This window comes from Lagopus muta, chromosome Z, assembly GCF_023343835.1.
Source record: "Lagopus muta isolate bLagMut1 chromosome Z, bLagMut1 primary, whole genome shotgun sequence".
NCBI lineage: Eukaryota > Metazoa > Chordata > Aves > Galliformes > Phasianidae > Lagopus > Lagopus muta.
In genome coordinates this window covers 12,544,062-12,566,867 of record NC_064472.1, presented here as the reverse complement: position 1 = coordinate 12,566,867, position 22,806 = coordinate 12,544,062, and the positions used below count along the sequence as shown (strand labels likewise).

The 22,806-nt window shown below is 36.8% G+C and overlaps 1 protein-coding gene across 1 annotated transcript in view; it reads right to left on the bottom strand.

Annotated features, from left to right (window-relative positions):
- WDR70 (WD repeat domain 70) overlaps positions 1–22,806 on the bottom strand; it is a 153,257-nt gene that overhangs the window by 97,032 nt on the left and 33,419 nt on the right. The window contains exons 6-9 of the mRNA XM_048930753.1: positions 16,860–16,919; positions 10,327–10,460; positions 6,540–6,693; positions 4,428–4,504 (exon numbers count right to left, since the gene is read on the bottom strand). Of these exons, the coding sequence (XP_048786710.1) occupies positions 4,428–4,504; positions 6,540–6,693; positions 10,327–10,460; positions 16,860–16,919 (425 nt within the window). The remainder of the gene's footprint in view (positions 1–4,427; positions 4,505–6,539; positions 6,694–10,326; positions 10,461–16,859; positions 16,920–22,806) is intronic.

Below are 22,806 nucleotides of genomic sequence, written 5' to 3'. Positions count from 1 at the left end.
AAGTATAAAGTGGCAAGATGGGCGTCGCCACATTCCAGCAGATGTGATTGACAAAATCACTGCTATGTCTCCACCCATTAGCAAGAGAGAGACACAGTCTTTCTGAGTGTAGTGGGCTTTTGGAGAATGCATGTTCCAAACTACAGCCTCATCATAAGCTCCCTTTATCAGGTGATGCGAATGAAGAATGAGTTTACATGGAGCCCTGAGCAGGAGGAGGCTTTTGAACAGATTAAACAGGAGATAGCCCGTGCCGTGGCCCTAGGGCCAGTACGGATGGGACAGGGTACAAAGAACATCCTCTATACTGCTGCTGGAGAGAAAGGTCCCACTTGGAGTTTGTGGCAAAGAGCCTCAGGAGAGACCTGAGGCCAATTTCTGGGATTCCGGAGTCGAGCCTACAGGAGGTCGGAAGAGGGCTACACTCCAACTCAAAAGGAGATCTTAGCCGCGTATGAGGGGGTTCGGGCTGCTTCTGAAGTAGTCAGTACTGAAACAGAGCTCCTTCTGGCACCTCAGCTGCCAGTGCTGAACTGGATGTTTAAAGGAAAGGTTCCCTCCACCCATCATGCTACTGATGCCACTTGGAGTAAGTGTGTTGGGCTGATTACACAACGAGCTCGGATGGGGAACCTCAGCTGTCCAGGAATCCTAGAGGTCATCATGGACTGGCCTGAAGGTAAAAAGTCTGGAACATCACCAGGAGAAGTATCACAAGCTAAAGAGACCCCACCATACAATGAACTACCAGAAAATGAAAAGAAACATGCCCTGTTCACAGATGGATCGTGTCATATTGTGGGGAAGCATCACAGATGGAAAGCTGCTGTGTGGAGCCCCACAAAACAAGTTGCAGAGGCCACTGAAGGGAAAAGAGAATCAAGCCAATTTGCAGAGGTAAAGGCTGTCCAACTGGCCTTAGATGTTGCTGAACGGGAGAGGTGGCCAATGCTCTATCTTTACACTGACTCATGGATGGTGGCAAATGCCTTATGGGGGTGGTTACAGCAGTGGGAGCAAAATAACTGGCAAAGAAGGGGTAAACCTATTTGGGCTGCTGAACTGTGGAAAGACATTGCTGCCCGAATAAAGAATATGGTTGTAAAGGTGCGCCATGTTGATGCTCATGTGCCCAAGAGTCGGGCTAATGACAAACAGCAAAATAACCATCAGGTAGACAAAGCTGCCAAAACTGAGGTGGCTCAAATAGACCTGGACTGGCAGAACAAGGGTGAATTATTTCTAGCTCGGTGGGCCCATGAGACCTCGGGACATCAAGGAGGAGATACAACATACAAATGGGCTAGAGACCGAGGGGTGGACTTCACTGTGGATGCTATTGCACAGGTTATTCATAACTGTGACACATGTGCCATAATTAAACAAGCCAAGAGGATGAAACCTCTCTGGGAGGAAGGTGATGGCGAAAGTACAAATACAGGGAGGCATGGCAGGTTGATTATATCACCGTGCCACGATCTCACAACGGTAAGCGTTATGTGCTTACTATGGTGGAGGCAACCACTGGGTGGCTTGAAACATGCAGTAACCCACGCTTCTGCCTAAAACACCGTATTAGGTCTCAAGAAACAAGTCCTCTGGTGACATGGCACCCCAGAAAGAATTGAGTCAGATAATGGGACTCATTTCAAAAATTCTCTTGTAAATACTAGGGCCAAAGATCATGGCATCGAATGGATTTATCATATTCCCTACCATGCACCAGCCTCTGGTAAAATTCAACAATATAATGGGTTGTTAAAAACTATGCTGAATGCAATGGGAGAAGCATTTGACAGAAACCATCTGGTTAATCAATACCAGAGGATCTATCAATTGTGATGGTCCTACCCAATCCAGCTCACTACTTACCGCAGAGGAAGACAAAGTCCCTGTAGTACATGTAAAGAGCATGTTGGGAAAAGCAGTTTGGGTTTTTCCAGCTTCTGGAAAGGGCAAACCTCTCTGTGGCACTGTTTTTGCCCAGGGACCAGGGTCCACTTGGTGGGTAATGCAGAAAAATGGGGATGTTCAATGCGTACCACAAGGAAACTTGATGCTGGGGGAGTGCAGTCAGTAGTTTTATGTATATCTATGTATGTAGACATGTGTTATGTATATAGACGTGTGTGTGTAATGCATTTTAATCATTGTTTGTTTGTTTGTATACATGTATATATATTAAGCATGATGTAGTGATGTAGAATAAGGGCTGGAATGCCATGGTTTTATGTTTTTTGGTTTTCAGTATTCTGCACCATAACATCAGGTAGTGCACTGGGAGTTGAAGTGTTAATGCCCCAATTCCAGGTACCTGTCCCTGTACACTACAGCAGTCACGGGATCTGGCCCTTCCGGGTGGGGCGCTCTCTTACTGCCTGACAGTGGATGCTGGAGGGTGCTTTCCTAGCCTTCCAAGCTTTTCAGGTTTGACTCGGTCTCAGGAGCTCGCTCTCTGCTATCTTATTTGATTTATTAATCTCAATTTCAATTAGCTTGTATTATATTGTGTCATCTTACATTCCAATATCATAGTTAGTAAAATAAGTTTTCCTCCATAGGTCGTTGCTGCTGGTTTTTGTTTTTTTTTTCCTTCCTTTTCCTTCCTTCCTTCCTTCCTTCCTTCCTTCCTTCCTTCCTTCCTTCCTTCCTTCCTTCCTTCCTTCCTTCCTTGTCCTTGTCCTTGTCCTTGTCCTTGTCCTTGTCCTTGTCCTTGTCCTCCCTCCCTTCCTTCCCTCCTTCCTATTTTATGGTGCTGGGGGGGGGTGGCGTGGGGGGGCAAGGGGCCTACTGCCCCCCTGTCACGGGCATAGATTGATCTAGTTAACTCTGTGACACACTGCCCATTTTTTTCTTTAAATTTCACAGCTGTGAAAGTATTCTAATCCTACCTTGCTAAGAAAAATGCTCTCCTAAATTACTACAATAAAGAAATCTACAGAAGCTATTCCTCCTCACTGAGAAAATCACTAGACACTATCCTCATTTCTACTTGATCATTGTAAAAGCAATAACAAAACTCACCAACAAAAGAAGCTAGAAATTCACTTGCTGTGTAATATCAACAACTATTGCCACATACTAATGGAACTTACATTTTAAGTGGCATTATTCATTAACAAACATATTTTCATGAACTATGTTTTGTATAACAGTTTACTATATTTCTTTGTACTAAGTATTTAACTTTTTCAAGTTCATGAGATGTTGCAGTAATTCGATGATCATCTCTAATCAGACTTTTTTATTATTTGTGTCTAGTTCCGGAATTAAATCAATTATGTATTAAATTCTCAAGATCACAACTTGCTGTTACAGAATTTCACAGATTAAATACTGTCTTTAAAATGTAAGCCCTGTTTTGAAAATTATCAATCTAAATAATTACTTTTCATGACATGTCAAAATCCTAGAAATACTGATCGCCAGTACAAAACAGAATGAAACAGGTTTAAAATAATTCTGTAATGTCAGCTATGTCGTGCCTCTGAAAAGGCAGTTATGTATCCATTTATAGCATTGGTGTACGCAGGTTTTTATTTACTTGACCAGAGCATTTCAATTCACAGCAATTCAAGTATCAGAGAGGTGGAGAATCCATACTTTATACATTAGTTATGCAGCTGTTTACATAGGACAAAATTAGACAATCTGAAAATGTGTAATGTCTTAATATATTTTTCACCATCCAGAAAGTATTCAAACTAACGAAGCTGTACTACTCCCTCTACATTTCAAACAAACAAACAAAAAAACATTTTAAAATATTTTAACACAAAATCAGTATTCCTATTATTGAAACCAATTTGTGTCTAGAAGCAACACTGAAGGAACTGGGGCTGTTTAGTCTGGGGAAAAGGAGGCTGAGGGCAGACCTTATTGCTCTCTTCCAATATCTGAAAGGAGCTTACAGTGGGAGCGGGTTTGGTCTCTTCTCATTGGTGACAGGATGAGGGGAAATGGCCACAAGTTGCGCCAGAGTGAGTTTAGGTTGGATATCAGGAAACATCCTGATATGGAAAGGGTTGTTAAGCACTGGAATAGGCTCCCCAGGGAGGTGGTTGAGTCACCATTCTTGGATGTGTTTAAAAACCATTTGGATGTGGTGCTCAGGGACATGATTTAGCAGAGGGTTCTTAGTTAGGGTAGTATGGTTAGGTTGTGGTTGGACTCAGTGATTGTTAAGGTCTTTTCCAACCCGAGCAATTCTGTGATTCTGTATCTTAACTTGTACATATTTTTATGATTAAATCACTCCATAAAACACAATATAGATTTTTACTTTTTTTTTCTTATTTTTTGCTCCCAGTGAAGTTTCAGTGGAAACTGAGTATTTTCATTTTGGAATCATCTGTTCATGCATTTGTGTGTTAAGATGTTAAACTGGTCCCATCCCCAAAACTGTCAAAGATATGCTTAATACTCACCCATCATTAGAACATGTCAGAAATTCTTCCTTTATTTTTGGATGCCAACAGCCTGAATTAAGCATTGCTGTATGACCCTAAGGAAATAAAGAAATACAGAAAGGTATTCTTAAAAGCTGCTATAACAAGACAATAAAGATATTCTTAAAAGCTGCTATGACAAGTCTTAAAAGTTTCTGTAAATTTTACTCCAATCCATCAAGGCAAACTATGGTAAAAACTGAGGGTAGAATCAGAACCTCCTGAAGAATGGCTGACTGAAATTACAATGATTTGACAAATTTTATGGATTGTGATCCATTTCGTTTTTCTTGTTTTCATTTTCAAAATATTCTCCTATCCCAGATATTCTCCTATTCATATCTTTTCCCCTCAGAATAAGGCAAGGAATCATAATTCTACTTTTTAACTTGGCAAAACTGTAATGCAGGCAGAGTAAGGACAAAACAACAGGCGCTAAGATGCTATTGCACAAATTGTTCCAAACTACATTAAAAAAGAAATCAGAGGAATGACAGAATGCACATATTCAATGCTGAACTGCACCCAAAGACTGTGTTGGAAAGAATTAAGAAACAGAATTCTAGAATCAAGATGGATTTAACTAATGGCAAGTTATTGATAAAAGATTTTATAATGCAAATTGAATAGATAGCCCTATCACTTTTGAAATTAAAAAAAAAAAAGAAGAATCAAACCATAATTCCATTATCACAACGTCACCTACAAAGAAACATTTACAGAGAAATCAAAAAACTACTCTTCCTTTATTGGAATTATTTCAGTTTGCTTTGAGCACAAACATGGAGATAAATACTTAAAAGTTAATGGAGCAATAAAAAAATATTTTAGCATTTTGACTGTTGTATCACAACACACTGGAATTCTAGAAGTTTACAAGAGAAAGAAAATAAAGAAAATCTGTAATAATTTTTAAGTAAACAAGAACTAAAGCAGATGTTACCATTTGGTGGTTTTATATTTGTATCACTTGCCAAAAGAAATAGTGATCAGACAAGAATAGGCTCAGGTAGAGCAGTATTTATCCTAGTTATTTGGCAATATGTTTTACAAGCAATATATAAATCAACTTTGCCATCAGCTTGAGCAGTAGATATTATCATTACTTTTTCAGACTCTTAAGCTATTTATAAAACTGACCTGAATTTGAATAACCAATATAAACAGAATCCTTGCTTCACATAGTTTGCAGACGTAAGGATGCAAAGTGCTCAAAGCCCAACAACAGTCACAAAAATAATTCAGAAGTATAACTCAACTGTTCTCCACTTGCATTTTTAACTACTACTAAAAACGTGCACATTGGTGCTCATCATTTTTTACAAGACTCACTTCTGAAGAGGTGAATTTGTCATAGCATCATAGATATATTAGCTGGAATTCATCTAGGCCAGCCTTTCACCCAGAACCAGATAATAGCCAAGATTAGAACAGGTCAGCTTGGTCTAGATGGGTCCTGAAAACCTCCATGGACTAAAATTCCGCAGATTCCATGGATAACCCACTGCACAACCACCCTACTGAAAAGCTTCTGTAGCAACAAACACCAAGAGACTTCTAGTCTAATACTGCTGTGGATTCAAAAGCATTTGGCTACACCATCGTTTAAATTGTTTCCTAGTACTTGTGGTCTACTAACACGTTGCCCTGTATTCTGCATCAGACTAAAAGGGTACAGATCCCTTCACAGCACAAATGCTTTAGATGTCTGGTTTCCTGAAAAGATCCCGGACTTCTTCCAATTTCTCCAAATCTACCTTGAACTGAAAGGTCCAAAATTAATCCCAGAATTTCAGATGTGAAACAAGGAGCACTGATTAGAAGGAGATAGTAACTACCTTAAATCTGTTGGTCACATCTCTTATTGTAGCCTAGTTTAGTTTGTCTCACTTACAACAAAATGAAACCATAAGCTCTTATTCAGCCCAACATCCATTGTTACCTGAGTCCCCTGCTAAGCCACTCAGTTCCTAATAGGTATCAATATACATGACTATCCCTCCCAGCACCAGGGCTTTGCATGCTTGTTCATTAACTTCATGAAGTTTCTCATTACAAAACAAATTGAATGCAAAGTCAGACTTCATTTACCTTGGTGTTTGTCATATCCACGATATATTGGTCTCCTTTTATGCATTCCATAACTGGGAAACCATCTCTGTCAAGAACTTTTGCCTGAGAGTTACCAGAGACAACCAGAATGACATCTCCTGTGCTACTATATTGCAAAGATTTGATTTGGTGACTGAAAAAAAAAAAAAGAAAAAAAGGAGAAAAAAAGGTTTTAATTAAATTCAGTTCCTGTAGACCAATACTGAAACAGAACTGTCAATGGTGAGAAAATACATGGCAGAAATAGACCCATCTACATTCCTATATCAAAAAGAAATCAAAGATTAACAGATTAAAGCTTTTTATTCCCATGTGTCCAACTTTCTTATTCAACCAAAGAGCATATAAAAAAAAATATTTACAAAATTGGCACCTAAAATGTCATTTCTGGCAAACGTATTTACTTGAAGTACGCTTTATAATTCCAGGTGAAAAACAGTTTATATCATATGCAGCTTTTCAGGCCTGAAAATTCTTTTTCACTTGCTCAAAAGCAATACCTGGATTTACAGTAATCCTCAAAGTATTACAAAAGGATGCTGTAGACCCACACAGAACTCCATTATATATTATATACCAGGAAATTAGTCACATATCAGCATTCTCTCACCCTTTTCTGGTTCAGGGCTACAATTTCATGAAAAATTCAGATAAAGTAAAATATACCACCGAACCTGGAAACATGACAGTGGAGAATGATTTGCCTAGACTACCTTACCTTAAATGGTTATTCATTTGCTGTACAAATCTGCTGTATGAGTTTATTTTTTTTACATACATCCTACCTTGATTGAAAAAACTTGGGAGAGAAATCATGGAATAATGTAAGGATGACAGAAACAAACGAAAGTCAGAAGATAGCTCACAAATCAGAAACCCCTTTCCAGTCTCAGTGATAGCATCAACATCATTTCTCAGCATTCTGCTTTATGTAGAAACATCCAAAACAGAGACCTTATGGTCTCCCTGCCCGGCTACACAGCATTGCAAGAATTGCTGAACAGGCAAACGAGTGCATCCTGGCACATTAACAGAAAGCATACAATGACATTACATTTTATTAATACTTACTCTGGAGCTAAGTTAATTTGAAAATAGATATCAGAATGCATTCATAACTTTATTTGGATTCTCATGGCATCCAAAGCATGCTCAATAAACAAAGCAAGACAACAAATGTTATTCAAGTGCATTAAGAAACAATATTTTTGTGTCTTTCTTCTGGTGAAGAACATAAACCATGGGCATTCAAGTCCTAGTAACTTTACGGAAAGAACTTTTTAACCTAAAATTTCACATCAGTAAAATTAACACCCAGATGGTAGACAAAACAGCATACAGTTTGCAACTAAATTTATGTCTTACATAGTATTGAATTAAAGGCTGACTCAGCAGGAGCTATTATTTATTGAACTTCTCCTTGAACCAAGATAATATACAACACATTAAAAAACTTATAATGCATGTTTTAGAAATTCTGCATTGTCTATAGTAATGTAAGCTTAAGATTCTCATTCAAAAAATGTTTGGCAACGCTGATAATATTATGATTCAAAACCCAAGAATTGCCTGAAGCACCCTATTACGTAATACGAACTGGAACCTAGTTCAGCCAAAGTATTACAAACTCCAATTTTTTGTAGAAGGAAGACACTCGAGTCTGAGAATTTCTGAAACAAATCAGAGGCAGTGCCTAAAAAAGCATCCTGAATGTAAAGAGCAAGAGTGGATACCTGTAACCAGAAGAGAAAAGAAGGCCAACTGTATTAAGCTGAAACACTGAAAAATTTAAACACACAAGAGAAACAACATCTAAAATATTCTCTGCAGACAACTGATAATTGTAGAAAACATCTACATAATTACATTTCAACAAACTTCATTTTTCATCTTAGAATGTTCATCTAACAAGAAACCATTCCTACCTGTACAGTGCTGTACCTGTACAATGGAAACATAAGCCCACTAATCAAATCAAATACAGAAAAAAATTAGTTTGAGAAAAAAAGTATTGCCACAAACACCTAACCATGCAATATGGCTTTCAAAAGTTACATCCAGAAAGAGGTTCCATAAGCAAAGTACTTGAACAGCCCAGAAGTTACCATTTTTCAGATGTTTACTGAAGCATAATCAAAAGCAAGACTCTATAGGGGCAATTTGTAAGAAAAAAAACTTGGTTCTTATTAATATTAAAGCAAGAGTGTTGGAAAACTTAGAAAAGCTATTAATTTTAATAGAACTAAACATTGAAAAATGTAAGTTTAAAGCTTCAAAATCTGCTTAGTACTTTCATAGTACATCTTGCTGGGACATGCAGAATATACATTGGCAGAGACAACTAAATTCTACACATTTAGCATTGTTTTGTCATACCATTGCCTTAAATATTTGCACCTTAAATACTGAGGTGGTTTTAAAGTGTTCTTTTTTTTGTTTTTTGTTTTTTGTTTTTTGTTTTTGGCCAGGCTTTTTGAAAAAAATAAATTTGTCTCAAATCAGAAGAGAAATCAACAGAGTAATACAAAAGTTATACTATAAACTGGATCCAGGACAATATATATGGCCACAAAACTACACTTCTGCTAACACCTAACACTTCCATACCAGAACTCCTCAGAATTCTTTGAAATTGAAGTCTGTGAATGCTAACAGTCCTTGCAATAAATTCTATAATGAAAAAACAAAATAAGAATACACACACATCTGGGCACAGGTTATATAAGACTCTTCATAGCGCTCACTGGCATACCTCAATACGTGAAATAAGATTTACTTGTTTTAAGATCTTTTTACCAGTCAGAGCTGGGGTTCCAGCTTTATATTTACTACATGACACAGAAGGTATATGTAGTTAGTATATTTTAAAATTAAAATTATTATACAACAATTAAAACATAATTGAAATTGCTATACCTGACAGCAGTTAACTCTGCAGTTACAAGATATAATTTTTAATATTATTTTATATTTAAGCTTTCAGACCTTTAAGTTACACTTCAGTGTACTTAAACTACAAGTGCCATTCACCAAAACATTCTTCCTTGATATGTGTGAAATAAAATTCTGATCTTCCAAACAGACAAAAATTCACGTTCAGTCTTTTCAGAAAATAATGATTAAAAACAGATATTTCAAGGGCTACATACTGCCTAATAAATTTCAATCCCTTTTAACTGAACCAAATCATCTTATAAAATGTTCCTCTTCATTTAACATTAGAAAGTATCTTGCTATAAACAACTGAGTGTTAATATATGCTCGCTTATTTGAAAGTTAGCTGTGCAGAAGACATAGCCTTCTTAAGGAAATCTATATCCCAATTTTCTGAAATTAGTAAATAAAGATGGTTATAAAAATGAGGTCTCCATCCCATCCAAAGAAATTCTGTTGCAGTAGTAGCAGAAATTCTGTTATTCCTTTAGGCTTAAAGGGTCAAACTGCATTAACTCTTTCCTATTCTTCATTAGTTTCATAAAAGTAGAGTCCATATGAAAAGTGTAGTACATTTGTTTTGATAATTAAGAACATCACCCTGTGCCTATGAGAGGCTCACAATCTGTTGACATATTATTAACAATTCAATCTTCAAATTTACTTGTAGCTTTCTAAAGAGAAAAAATATGCAAGTTCCTGGGTTTGTGTTCCATTTACCACATGAAGTGCAACATTAGCCTTTTAAGTCACTTTGCAAGGCTTCTGCGTGTTTGGTTAGGAGATTAATATAAGCACTCTCTCAGATGAGAAAAGAAGTCTTTTTTCATACCATTCACAAGGCTGGAGTGACCGAAAAGCTTGGAGGGAAGCATCCATCCCAGCAAAATCCCAAAATTTAACATCGTAGTCATATCCACCAGTTATCAAACGGGCACCAGAGGGATCCAATCCCAAAGCAGAAACCTATATACAAGATAAATAAATAAACAAATGAATAAACATCGAACCTTTCTGTTTTTTTCTTTTCTACAGTTGTTCAGATGGCACCAAAATATAAAATATCATTAAAAAATACAGCATAATAGTTTCTGACTCTTACACTTCAGCTATGTTTCGGTTTCGAATTCTCATCATCTTGCTAATGTACAATTAACATCATGTAAAAAGCGTATGGAAAATGACGGCAAAAAGTTACACAATCTGAAGACAACAGAATTAGGATAAGCTTCATTTCTCAGTAGACAACTGTGCCCTGCACAGACAACAGATGAAGATATGGCATTTAATATCCATCAGTGTAGAATCTGCACTATTGTAAAGACAGCTCATATGGGCATATATGCTCACTGGTTAAATATGACTTCTGAAGAATGAAAATAATGTAGAAAGTTGAAATTTAAATAGCATAAATTAAAAACTTATCATTTAAATTAAAATAGTCCAAGAAGCTTTCTAAATGCATTTATTTACCAACTTAGCTGCATAAAGCTACTAAATACTTGGAGGGAAGGGTAATCTCATTTGTAATCCTCAAATCAAAAGTTTATTAAAATGGAGTTTTTAGCAAAAATTCTATTTTAAATCTCAATTTCAAGAACTCTTTCACAGCAATGTTCAAATCATTCTGTGTAGAAATGCTAACAATAGAGTGTAACAAAAGTACTTCATCAACTAAGCATTCCTTTAATTTACCTTCAAAAAACTTATTCTCTATTCAAAAATGATAATATCTACTACTATGATTTCAAGCATGAATACATGATTAGATCAACGAGCTCAAATAATAAAGAATGTAACTCTCCAAAATTTAGTTGTCTAGATCACATGGCACTGACAAGAGATGTCAAAAAAATCCGAAAGAAAGAGCAAAGATGTTCAGTTTTATTCAACATTAAAATCAACCTGGGAATGTTAAAACAAACGGAAATATTTTATGTAAAGAAAAAGCTCATATTAATCAGATCTAAATCATGTCTAGGTCTGAACCTTCTGAATTTAATTCCAATTTAGCTTCCTTTAGGCATCCTTAGTTAGACAGACCACTGGTGTAACAAAGACTCCCGCAGGAGGACTGTTATTAACCATAGGACAAAAACACAAGTGATCTCCCATAAATAAGATACATAATCATTAGATTCAGAAACACTTTAAAAAAAAGGAAGGCAATCCTCAGCACAAGAAAGAAAAGTGAAGTAACAGAAAGAAATCGTTGAAGAAAATATCCTGAAATTGATTTAAAAAAATGAGCCAGAAAGTTTTAAGAAAAAAAATACATATGTTCCAAGAGCACTTATACTTTAGAACATTAATCAAAATAAACAAATAAATAAATAAACAAAAAACAAGCCAGAGCTGAACACACAATAAAAGAAAGAGCAAAATGCAACTTTTGAAAGTAAGTGTAGTGCCTTCTAAGTATTTAAAATCAAAAAGTCCAGATATTCCTGCTTAAAAATTCTAATAATGCACATGCTGTTCTCTGTATATGCTCTGTATACATGAACAATCGCTGTGATTCAATGCACGCAGAATCGTCACGTCAAAAAACTTAGAGATGTATCAGTTGACCATACTTTTTTAAAGCTTTAGTCTGTACATGGGACTACTGAGACTTAGTTCCCACAAAACAGCTGTAAGAAGAATGGAATTTTACAGGAGATATTCTCTTTTCAGTGTCCAAATCAATAATTAACTAATAGAAAATAAAAGTTTCAATAAAAACATCAGTCAGGAACTGTCCATCTTAATGGATAAATTAAATTTGTTTTGCTAAAATTAAGGTTTTCTTAAGTGAAAGAGCGGGCTTTTTTGTTTCATGTACAAAAAGTTTGTTTACATATTCTTTATCAAAAACTAATTTCCAGTTGTCATCTCCTTAAGGATCATGCTGCTCCCACACTGTAATTCAAACATACAATGCCATGATATGGTTGTAGACAGCACCTTCAGAAAAAAAAAATAAAAAAGATGTTGCAGAAGCAATGCCAACCACAGCGTGCAGCAGATATGTTATTCTAGTTGTCCTGTTTTGTTTTCAAAGTGTCCAGTTGAAGAGATCTTCTGCTTTAAGAGAAGATTCAAAACCATATTATTCTAAAGAATGTAAAAAAGCAACACCTAGGCAAATTCAGTATTATCAATAATCTAATGAATATTTCCAAACAAATCCAGCTTTTCATTTCCCAGAACAAAATGTTTACACATACAACTTTGCGGAGTAAGAATGGGTTCAACTCCACTTACATTTATGTCACAGTGACATGTTTGATTTATAAATGAAATAGATGCAATGCCTTGTGTGTTGCCAAAAAATTGCCTCTATTGTAATCTACATGCAAATTTAAAGCCTTGTTCATTTCATTCATGAGTTCTAACACGGACACTTCAGATGTCACACTAGACATCTTCAGATTAATCAGGAATACAAATCAACAGCCTTAAGTATTTTATTCCATAATAACTACAATAGGAAGGAGCAGCTGCGATATGAGAAGTGATGCAGAAGTGATGCTGACTGCACACGGGATACATAATCAGAACTATTCCGAACAGTATGCTTTCTCTCACGTACCCACTATGTATCAAAAGTGTCAGGAGAAAAAAAACATATATATATCACTGGAGTTTCACTGGGAACAGTAACTCCTGTTACACTGTACAAACAAGGCAAGTGGGAAATTAATCAGGTTTCTGGAAAGACTCTCCAGCTTGGGAAATCTTTTCTGAGACTTTTCAGCTGCACAGGAATACAGTCATCATCAAACCCAAAATCATTAGATTGAAGAGGTACAGATGGGACATAATGCTCACAAATACTGTAGGAATACAATGAGAAGAATTTAAAATGTCAGTGGAATACACTGATATCAAGATATCAGGTTGTTCTCATCCTTATACAACTGTCATTTTATAGATGTGCAGTTTCATTATTAAAAAAAAAAAAAAGTCCTTCACAGAAGAGCTGTTTTTTTTCCAGTGATACATTTCATTCACTGCATCCAATCTAATTAACTGTGCTATGCAGATCCACATTATAATTTACTTCTGCTCTAGGTGATGACAGCTGCACTCTCATGAAGTCAAAAAACCTCAGAAGTCTTCCAAAACTGAAACTTCCCCCTTCTTAAAGCCCTTTAGTTAAAAATAACATGAGCTTCCACTTTGAAAAAACAGTAAAAATAAAAACATTTACCAGTTTAATGTTGAGGAGAGAAGAAATCAAATTTACATAATAAAAATTTTTCCAGAAATGTATTCAAGAAACATACTACAGAAACAGTTATTGTAACAAGAAAAAATGGGAAGACAGTTCGCCCTAGACTGCAAGGGATAGTAGGCAAAAAAATCACAAGCACCAAGTGTAAAAAAATCTGCTCTACTTTTTTGGTTTTGGTTTTCAGTTTAATACATTATATCTTTTACAGAGTTTAAAATTCAGAGAGTATTTCTCTGTTTCATTAATATCACACTTAATTTCTTTCCACCCACTACATGTGTATCATGTACTATGAGAATACACATGAGCATGCCTTATTGATTATTGGTGGTCAATGGCTCTATGTCCAGGTGGAGGCCGGTAACAAGTGGTGTCCCCCAAGGGTCTGTCTTGGGACCGGTGCTCTTTAACATCTTTATTAATGACATCGATGAGGGAATTGAGTGCACCCTCAGCAAGTTTGCTGACGACACCAAACTGAGTGGTGCGGTTGATACGGTGGAAGGAAGGGATGCCATTCAGAGGGACCTCGACAGGCTGGAAAGCTGGGCTCAGGTGAACCTAATGAAGTTCAACACGGCAAAGTGCAAGGTTTTGCATTTGGGCCGGAAGAACCCCAGGCACCTGTACAGGCTGGGAGGAGCGGTCCTTGAGAGCAGCTCGGCAGAGAAGGACCTGGGGGTCCTGATGGACGAGAGACTGAATATGAGCCAGCAGTGCGCTCTGGCAGCTCGAAAGGCAAATGGGATCCTGGGCTCCATCAGGAGAGGGGTGGCCAGCAGGGACAGGGAGGTGATTGTCCCTCTCTACTCGGCTCTTGTGAGGCCCCATCTGGAGTACTGTGTCCAGGTGTGGAGCCCTCAGTACAAGAAAGACATTGAGATTTTGGAAAGGGTCCAGAGGAGGGCGACTAAGATGATCAGGGGGCTGGAGCACCTCCCCTGTCAGGACAGGCTGAGGGAGTTGGGCTTGTTCAGCCTGGAGAAGAGAAGGCTGCGGGGTGACCTCATTGCAGCCTATCAATACCTGAAGGGAACCTACACCCAGGAGGGGAGTAAACTCTTCAAAAGGGCTGACAACAGCAGGACTAGGGGAAATGGATCCAAGTTGAAGGAGGGAAGATTTAGGTTGGATGTTAGGGGAAAGTTCTTTACAAGGAGAGTGGTTAGGCCCTGGAACGGGCTGCCCAGGGAGGTTGTGGATGCTCCGTCCTTGGATGTGTTTAAGGCCAGGTTGGACAGGGTCCTGGGCAACCTGATCTACATGTGTATGTTTGGTGGCCCTGCCAGGCAGGGGGGTTGGAACTACATGATCCTTGGGGTCCCTTCCAACCCAGGTGATTCTGTGATTCTGTGATTCTCCACACTCCAAGATACAGCATAACAAAGTTTGATGCAAGATTACTGAATAGGTGCTTCTGCAAATAACTATTTCTGAAAGCTTATAAAAACATTTGCTCTTCACTGATAAATTTAAATCTCTACTAAATTCCTTTTGAACGTATATAAATAACAAAACAAGCCTTAAATTTAAAAGTTAATTTTTTTTTTGTTATAGATGTTAATTATTCACTAATTTCATGTAAAAAATATATTTTATATTACTGAATTTAAAACTATTAAATGTATAACTATGAGGACTACTCCAAAAGTAACGCGTTCTATTACACAATGTTGGCCCTTGACTTCAGAGAAGGATGCTGTGGTATGGCAGTAGAAGTTGAAGCTTTCCGCCGATATCCTGTTACATGTTGTGGCAGTGAGACAGACGACAGCAGAGAGGCAGTTTGACATAAAGGCACCTAACATGGAAGAGCATGTGAAGCAAGAGCATGACATCAAATTCCTCTGTGCTGAGAAGTGGCACCTATTGACATTCATTGACACTTGGTGAACACCTATGGAAACCAAACTGTGGATGTGAAAGGTGGGTGGGTGGTACGTTTCAACAGCAGGTCACCATGCTGGTGCAGATTGTTACGGGAGTAGCATGATAGAACTGAACAGTTCTTGTTCAGTGCTGACAAAAATGCACAGCTGATGGTGTGCAAAACAGTGTTCTGCATCTGAGAAAGTGTTTTATCAAGCAGTGTTATAGTGCTGTTTGTATCTGTTGCATTTTCCATGGAAATAAATGCAGAGCAACCTGCATCCTTAATTACACAGAAATACATTTCCTCAGATTATTTAAAACACGTGGAAATAGTGTTTTCTCAAAGGATTCAGTGTTTTATTTTTCTTGCCTACTCCTGCCCAGGACATTCTCAGGAATACTATCAGTGCCAATTCCAGTAACCAGCTAACAAAGCTTTCACAGTGATAAAAATAACAGGCACTGTAGTATTATTTTCTTGTTAAAACTTAAGTCATGGCTCAAAGTGAAGAAGATAAACAGTAGCAGCATGTTTTTTTATGACCTAAGAAGAACAAGGGGAATGATCTGGAATGGATTCAAGGATAGTCAAGGGCAGAAAATATGTTTTATTCTATAGATTTTGGATCAATCAACAAATAAAAACAGTTCAATTTGTGGCAAAAGATGAAAAAAATTGCCCAGAAATAAAAAAAAGTACAGTACAAAGAGTATAAAGAAACAATAATTCCAAGCCAGAGAGTGTGTTCTTTCAAAAAGTCAAGGAGCATTTTATATGAATCCCAGAAAAACATGTAGTCAGACAAGGAAAAATAAAATTTAAAGAAACTGAGGATGCCTTACTAAAGGCACTTAGCTTTTTAAAACAAATGAGGGAGATCTGTATTCAGCTACAAAGAGGTCATTTGCACCAATGATATCCATGTTGAAATGCCTGACAAGCCAAACAAAGATCTGTGCCTAGGTTAGAAATGTATGAATGATATTCTAGACTTGAAGAGAAACTGTAACAATTGGAGAGGACACATTTAACATAAAGGACCAAAAAAAAAAAAAGAAAAGACAACAGTTCAGTTAAATGAAGTAGCAGAAAGAGAAGTAGCAGTTCTAAAACACATCTTAATTGCAGTAAGAAAAGAGCTAGACTGAAACAACAAATGAAGAAAAAAGAATTAGCTTCTCATTCTTCAGCTGACATTAAGTATTCATAAAATCAATTTTGCAGATTTGCACAGTGTTGAAAAAAAAGTGTTGAAACTGTGTTAACCACTTACAGTTTTTGTCCCATGCTGGAGTGTAATTTCATGAGAATCTGGAATTTTCTTAATAGGGTTCTATTAAGAAGAAAAAAGAAAATTTATGTCTATGAAAACAGTGCTATGATAAACAAAACAACACCATTATATATATATACATACACAAACATAAAGGTAAGAAATATTTCCCTTGCAGCAGCCAAAATCTGAGAAGGGGAAAAACGAAATATTGGAAATGAGAAACTGATTCCTGTTTTGTGTTTTCATAAAAATATAAGGAATGAGTAAAAGGAAAAAAAGGAAAAAAAAAAAAAAAAGACCAACAAAAACTCCAATAAAGAATGAGAGCAGTACAAATTTTCCTGTTTCTCCCCTTCAAAAAACATTAAAATTCTCTTAAATCATTAATATCATTTGATCTTGAATTGTTATTAAATCAATCTATCATATTATACAATAATCTTTCAAATACTAGGAATCTATGAAGTTAATGAAATTAAGGAAAAAATCTATAATTTATTACACAAGATAAATTTTCTATGTTTTGTTAAGATCATGGATCGGCTTCCATTATTTTCTCTTCTGTGGCAATATAATATAATAGATTATAATTATATACTTATATATTCATAATTATACTTTATATTATATAATTATATAATTATATGATTTATTAATTTATAATTATGTATTATAATACTGTAATTATAAAATTATATATATTATAATAATATAATACTTTTCTCTTAATAAAAATACACAGATTGAAGGAAATTACAGGTTAAATCATCACACCAACATCTGTAATTATATGAAAATTGTTAATTCACTGAGAAAGAAGCATATTAGAAGCACTTCAGTGACTGGAAGGTTCTACAAATTCCATGTGAATCGTTACTCTAAAACACTCATTTGTCAGGTACCACTAAGTTTCCTAAAACATGCAGAATCCATTATTTGATGCCAGAAATTCGTCAGTTGGATACCAGACATTTTCCTTATCCACATCTGCCAATTCCTTCCTTTTTTTCATTCTTCAGCAGATATTCTCCATGACACTATGCACTCTTCAACAGCCATTTTCTTCTCCCATACTATCAGCTTTATTTTGCTAATAAAACAAACTTCCTCAGTCTTCAATTTAGCAAAATCTACCCTTCCTTTATCTCTGCCTCTTGCCACAAACAACAACCCTTTTTCTCAAACCAACTATATGGTTCTTGCCTCCTTTCACAAACACACAGAGATAAGGGAGCAGAATATTCGTGCTATGTGTATTCACATTCACAGCATACGCACATCTTTGACAGTCACAAGTACTTGAAAGAAACTCTTGTGCTAGCATGGAAATCTTATGCATGCAATTAAAAAAAAAAAAAAATTCTCATGGGACTTGTGGGTGCACAGCAAGACTGAAGAGCCAACAGAAAAGGCTGAAAAATACATTAGAAAAGATGCATGGGTTTTGTGAATCAAAGGGTTACATAAAAACTTCATCCACTGCTTCAAAGAAAAACAACATAGTAGTCATTATTTTCATTTCAGTGCACAAAGCTTTTATTAGTACTTTGTCAGAACTACTTTTAATTTTGAGAGTATCTTAACTAATTTAAGAGTAATTTCATTAATTCAAACAAAAAATTCTTCTGAATATCTATATTACAAATAAAGCAGCTAAGAGCACCATTCCAGACAGAGACTAAACCATCTACAACAGCAAGTGACAAGCTCAACTGCTTTCCGTCAAATGCTTTATACTTTAGGCCAACTTAAATGTATTTTAATGGTTTACATGTATTTCACTAAAATACCACAGAACTACTACGAAATAACAACTAAAAAATAAACCAAATTCAAATAATCCTTTAGACATAACTCCTCCAGAAGAAGAAACAAAATATGCTATAACAAACTTACTTAATTTCTAGCTTCTTCAGGTGACAATAATCACAATCCTTTTAATTAGAAGAGACAAATACATAAAAATATTTATGCTGTACAGTGAACCCACACTGAACACAGTTTTAGCTTATTATCTTTCAGAGAAAAAAACAGTTACGAATACATTCTGTCACCTGATAAATTAAATAGCTTGAGCTTGATAGTCAGACATTTGGAGAGAGTTGCAGTGTCCGAGAGATACCTGACAGTTAACCGTACTGCTCAGACTACTCAAAACAAAAACTAAGATAACAACCTCCAGAAAAGTATCTTGGCATAACATCTCCAAATCAGCCAAACATTTATATAAAACAATGTCATCTGTTCTATTTTAGTAACTCTGAACTTCCTAAATTACTGCAAATAAAATAAATATCTCTAACCTAATATAACAAATGCCTATATATAAGCACACAGAGATTAGGTACAACTACCAGTTTTCCAGCTGTTACATTTCAAAGAATAAGTAATCCTAAAAATCAGAATCCTAAGGAGAAAGAAAAAAATATATAGATAGATAGATTTAGATATATACACCTCTGATGCTGATTTGAACATAAGTGTGCCAAAAATATTGGGTTATTACTTTAAGTCTGAAAAACTTTAGACTGAATAACTGCATAACTAAACAGGTAAAGATTGTCTCTAGTTGTTATGGAAAATGTTTATGGAATTATATAGAAATACAGAATCACAGAAACATAGAAACACCAAGGTTGGAAAAGACCCACAGGATCATCCAGTCCAACCATCCACCAATCACCAACAGTTCTCACTAAACCATGTCCCTCAACACAACATCCAAACGTTCCTTGAACACTTCCATGGTTGGTGACTGCACCACCTCCCTGAGCAGCCCATTCCAGTGCCTGACCACTCTTTCAGACAAGCAGTATTTCCTAATGTCCAGCCTAAATCTCCCCTGGCGCAGCTTGAAGCCATTCCCTCCAGTCCTATCACCAGTTGCACGAGAGAAAAGGCTGACCCCCAGCTCACTACAGCCTCCTTCAGGTAGTTATGGAGAGCAGTAAGGTCTCCCCTGAGCCTCCTCTTCTCCACACTGAACAATCCCAGCTCCTTCAGCTGCTCCTCATAAGCCCTGTGCTCCAGACCCCTCACCAGCTGTGTTGCCCTTCTTTGAACCCGCTCCAGGGCCTCAATGTCTTTCTTGCAGTGAGGGGCCCAAAATTGGATACAGTACTCTAGTGCGGCCTGACCACAGCTTAGTACAGGGGGACAATCACTGCCCTGTCTCCGCTGGCAACACTGTTTCTGATTCAAGCCAGGATGCCATTGGCCTTCTTGGCCACCTGGGCTCACTGCTGGCTCGTGTTCAGCCCAGCATCAATCGATAGCCCCAGGTCCATTTCCTCTACACAGTCTTCCAGTCGTTCTGCCCCAAGCCTGCAGTGTTGCTTGGGGTTGTTGTGGCCAAAGTGCAGAACCAGCATTTGGCCTTGCTGAACCTCATCCCATGGGCTCCAGCCCAGCTCTCCAGCCTGTTCAGATCCCTCTGTAGGGCCTCGCTACCCCCAGGCAGATCAATGCTTTCAGTCAACTTGCTGTCATCTGCACACTTACTGAGGGTGCACTCAATGCCCTCATCCAGGTCATCAATAAAGATAAAATGAAGTATTTACAGGATTATTGTTTTTTTGTTGTTGCTGTTATTGTTCCTTTTGAGAGCTTTCTTATCAAACAATACTTGGAAAATACAAATACACCTGTAGAAACTGCATGCTGAAACTATGTCCGGGTCCCCAGCATCTCTTGAGAAAAAAGGAAAGGAAAACAAAAAAGAAACAATTCAATAATGCAGGTCAAAACAGGTGAAAAAATGGACACATCAAGAAAAAATCAGTTAAAATCTAGATTTCTACATTCTACAGCAAATCCTTCTATATCCTCAGTGATATTCTCTATCAATAGGCAATAAACATCACAGGGGGTTGGCAGAAGACAGAGAGATTGAAGAACTGGGAAAAGAATCAGCCAGTCCTTATGTAATAAATCAAATGTTTGGCTTGAGGCAAAAGTTAGAGCCCACAGAAAAAGAATGGGAAAAAAAAAAGGAAAGCTACTATATCATATTAAGATGATGAACTTAAAATTAATGCACGCCTCAGATGTAACTATCAGATGTTAGACTTGCTAATAATTTGACAATTCGGAAGTCATTTTCAAAGTCTGAAAAATTAGATTATGTTCCCTGACTTAAAATAGATAAAAGACAATCAAAAGTAAAATGTAAATTCCACAATGTCCTGAAATGACTTATCTTTTCACATTCAAATCAGAGAGGGGCAAAATGATGAAAGTATGCCTAAAAACACCTCTACTGCTTTGTTTCCAGTGACCTGCATTTCATTAAGTGGAAACTGTCCTGTGTGAAAGAAAATTCAAAGCTCTAGGTAATTTTTCACACAACAGACCTTTAAATAAGAACATTTCTGTGCACTCACAAGACTACAGTCTAGCAGAAAAAACAATTTCTTTTTTTTGACTGCGCTGGGAACTGTCTCTAGATTCTAGGATTGAGGATCCTGCTTTCCTCAAGGATTTCAGGATCAGATGTTGCCCTGGAAGCAAACGTAACAGTCCTCATTTGGATAGCGCTTACGTTCTTAGAACTCCCCCAGGATGCTGACTGATTAGAAAATTGAAGAGACTTTCCACTGCAGTAACAGAACTACGGTACAGCATGAAGGAAAAATCTACATTAACTATAATCTGTTAAAATAAATGTAAGTACTTCCCATGTCTTGAGCAGGGGAAGAGGATGAAGTAGGCTCGGCTATACTTAACTTTGAATATCTTAAGCACTATACTAAAAAAGTCCTTCCTGATTGATTTCATCCATCAGAAATGTGCAAACATCCACTTCCCACTCATTTGGGTCCCTGGTTTGGTACACACATCTGGCAGATGCTGTCTGCTTATGGACTGGAGTGAAGAAAAGAAGGCATGAACTATATAGAGATTTCTCCATTTCCGGCAACATCTTAAATTTCAGAAAGCAAACTGAAAAATGGTCTGAGATAGAAGATTGCTGCCTAGCTAAATGAGGGACAGAACAACAGGATTATGGGCAGTAGAAACTGGGCAGTAGCTGGTGGAGTGAGAAGGTGGTGACAAAAAAACCTTTACATCAAATGATGACAGAATGACCTTAATCGACAGCGAAGTAGCAGCAGTTAAAAGTCTCGATGGAAGGACTTCCTGCAGAAAGTCACGTCTTAAACGTTTTGAAACCCACAAAGAAAAAAAAATAACCTAGCATTTACAAAACTTTAAAATAAAATAAAAATAAAAAAACTTAAAAACATTTTAAAATAAATTCAGCATTTCAAACATTTTGTTAAAATACCATGTTTATGTTTTGAGTTTTGTTTTTATTAAAGCCTACTCTCCTCCTCTCTAAAAGGGTTGAATTGCATGGAAAAGCAAAAGCCACTCTGCTGGAGCATGAGCAGGCAGGTCTGGATGCCTTTTGAGACCTTCCACTCTAAACTTTCGAATGCAGGTAGGCAGTACTGAAATCTTGCTCCTTATAAGCAGACAAGAATATTTCTATAATGTTTCCATTCCGCCCTTAAGAATACAAAGTAATAAGTATAATTAGTGATAAGAGTAATTAAGAGGAGAAATGCGTCTCCTAATGAAATATTCATGCTGTAAATTATGTAACATCTTGAAAGAAGATGTACTTAAATTTTCTGAATAAAGAAAGTGTGCAGATTCATCATCAATAACCACAAGAGAAAGAATGGGATATGTGACGTAGGAATTCCTACATGGGAGAGGCACATAAGCTCTTCAGTCTACAGGGGTTGAAAAGAACAACACAAAAAGCCATTGCATTGTGCAGAAATAACTGCCACTCTATCCAGGCACAGGGATACATTGATCCAAATGATGGAAGGTTTTATTTGCTGTTACACAATAATTTCTGTACTGAATGTGTCCAGTTCACAAGTCAAAGTATCTCTGAAATATCACCTAAAAAACAACCCAAGTTTCCTTC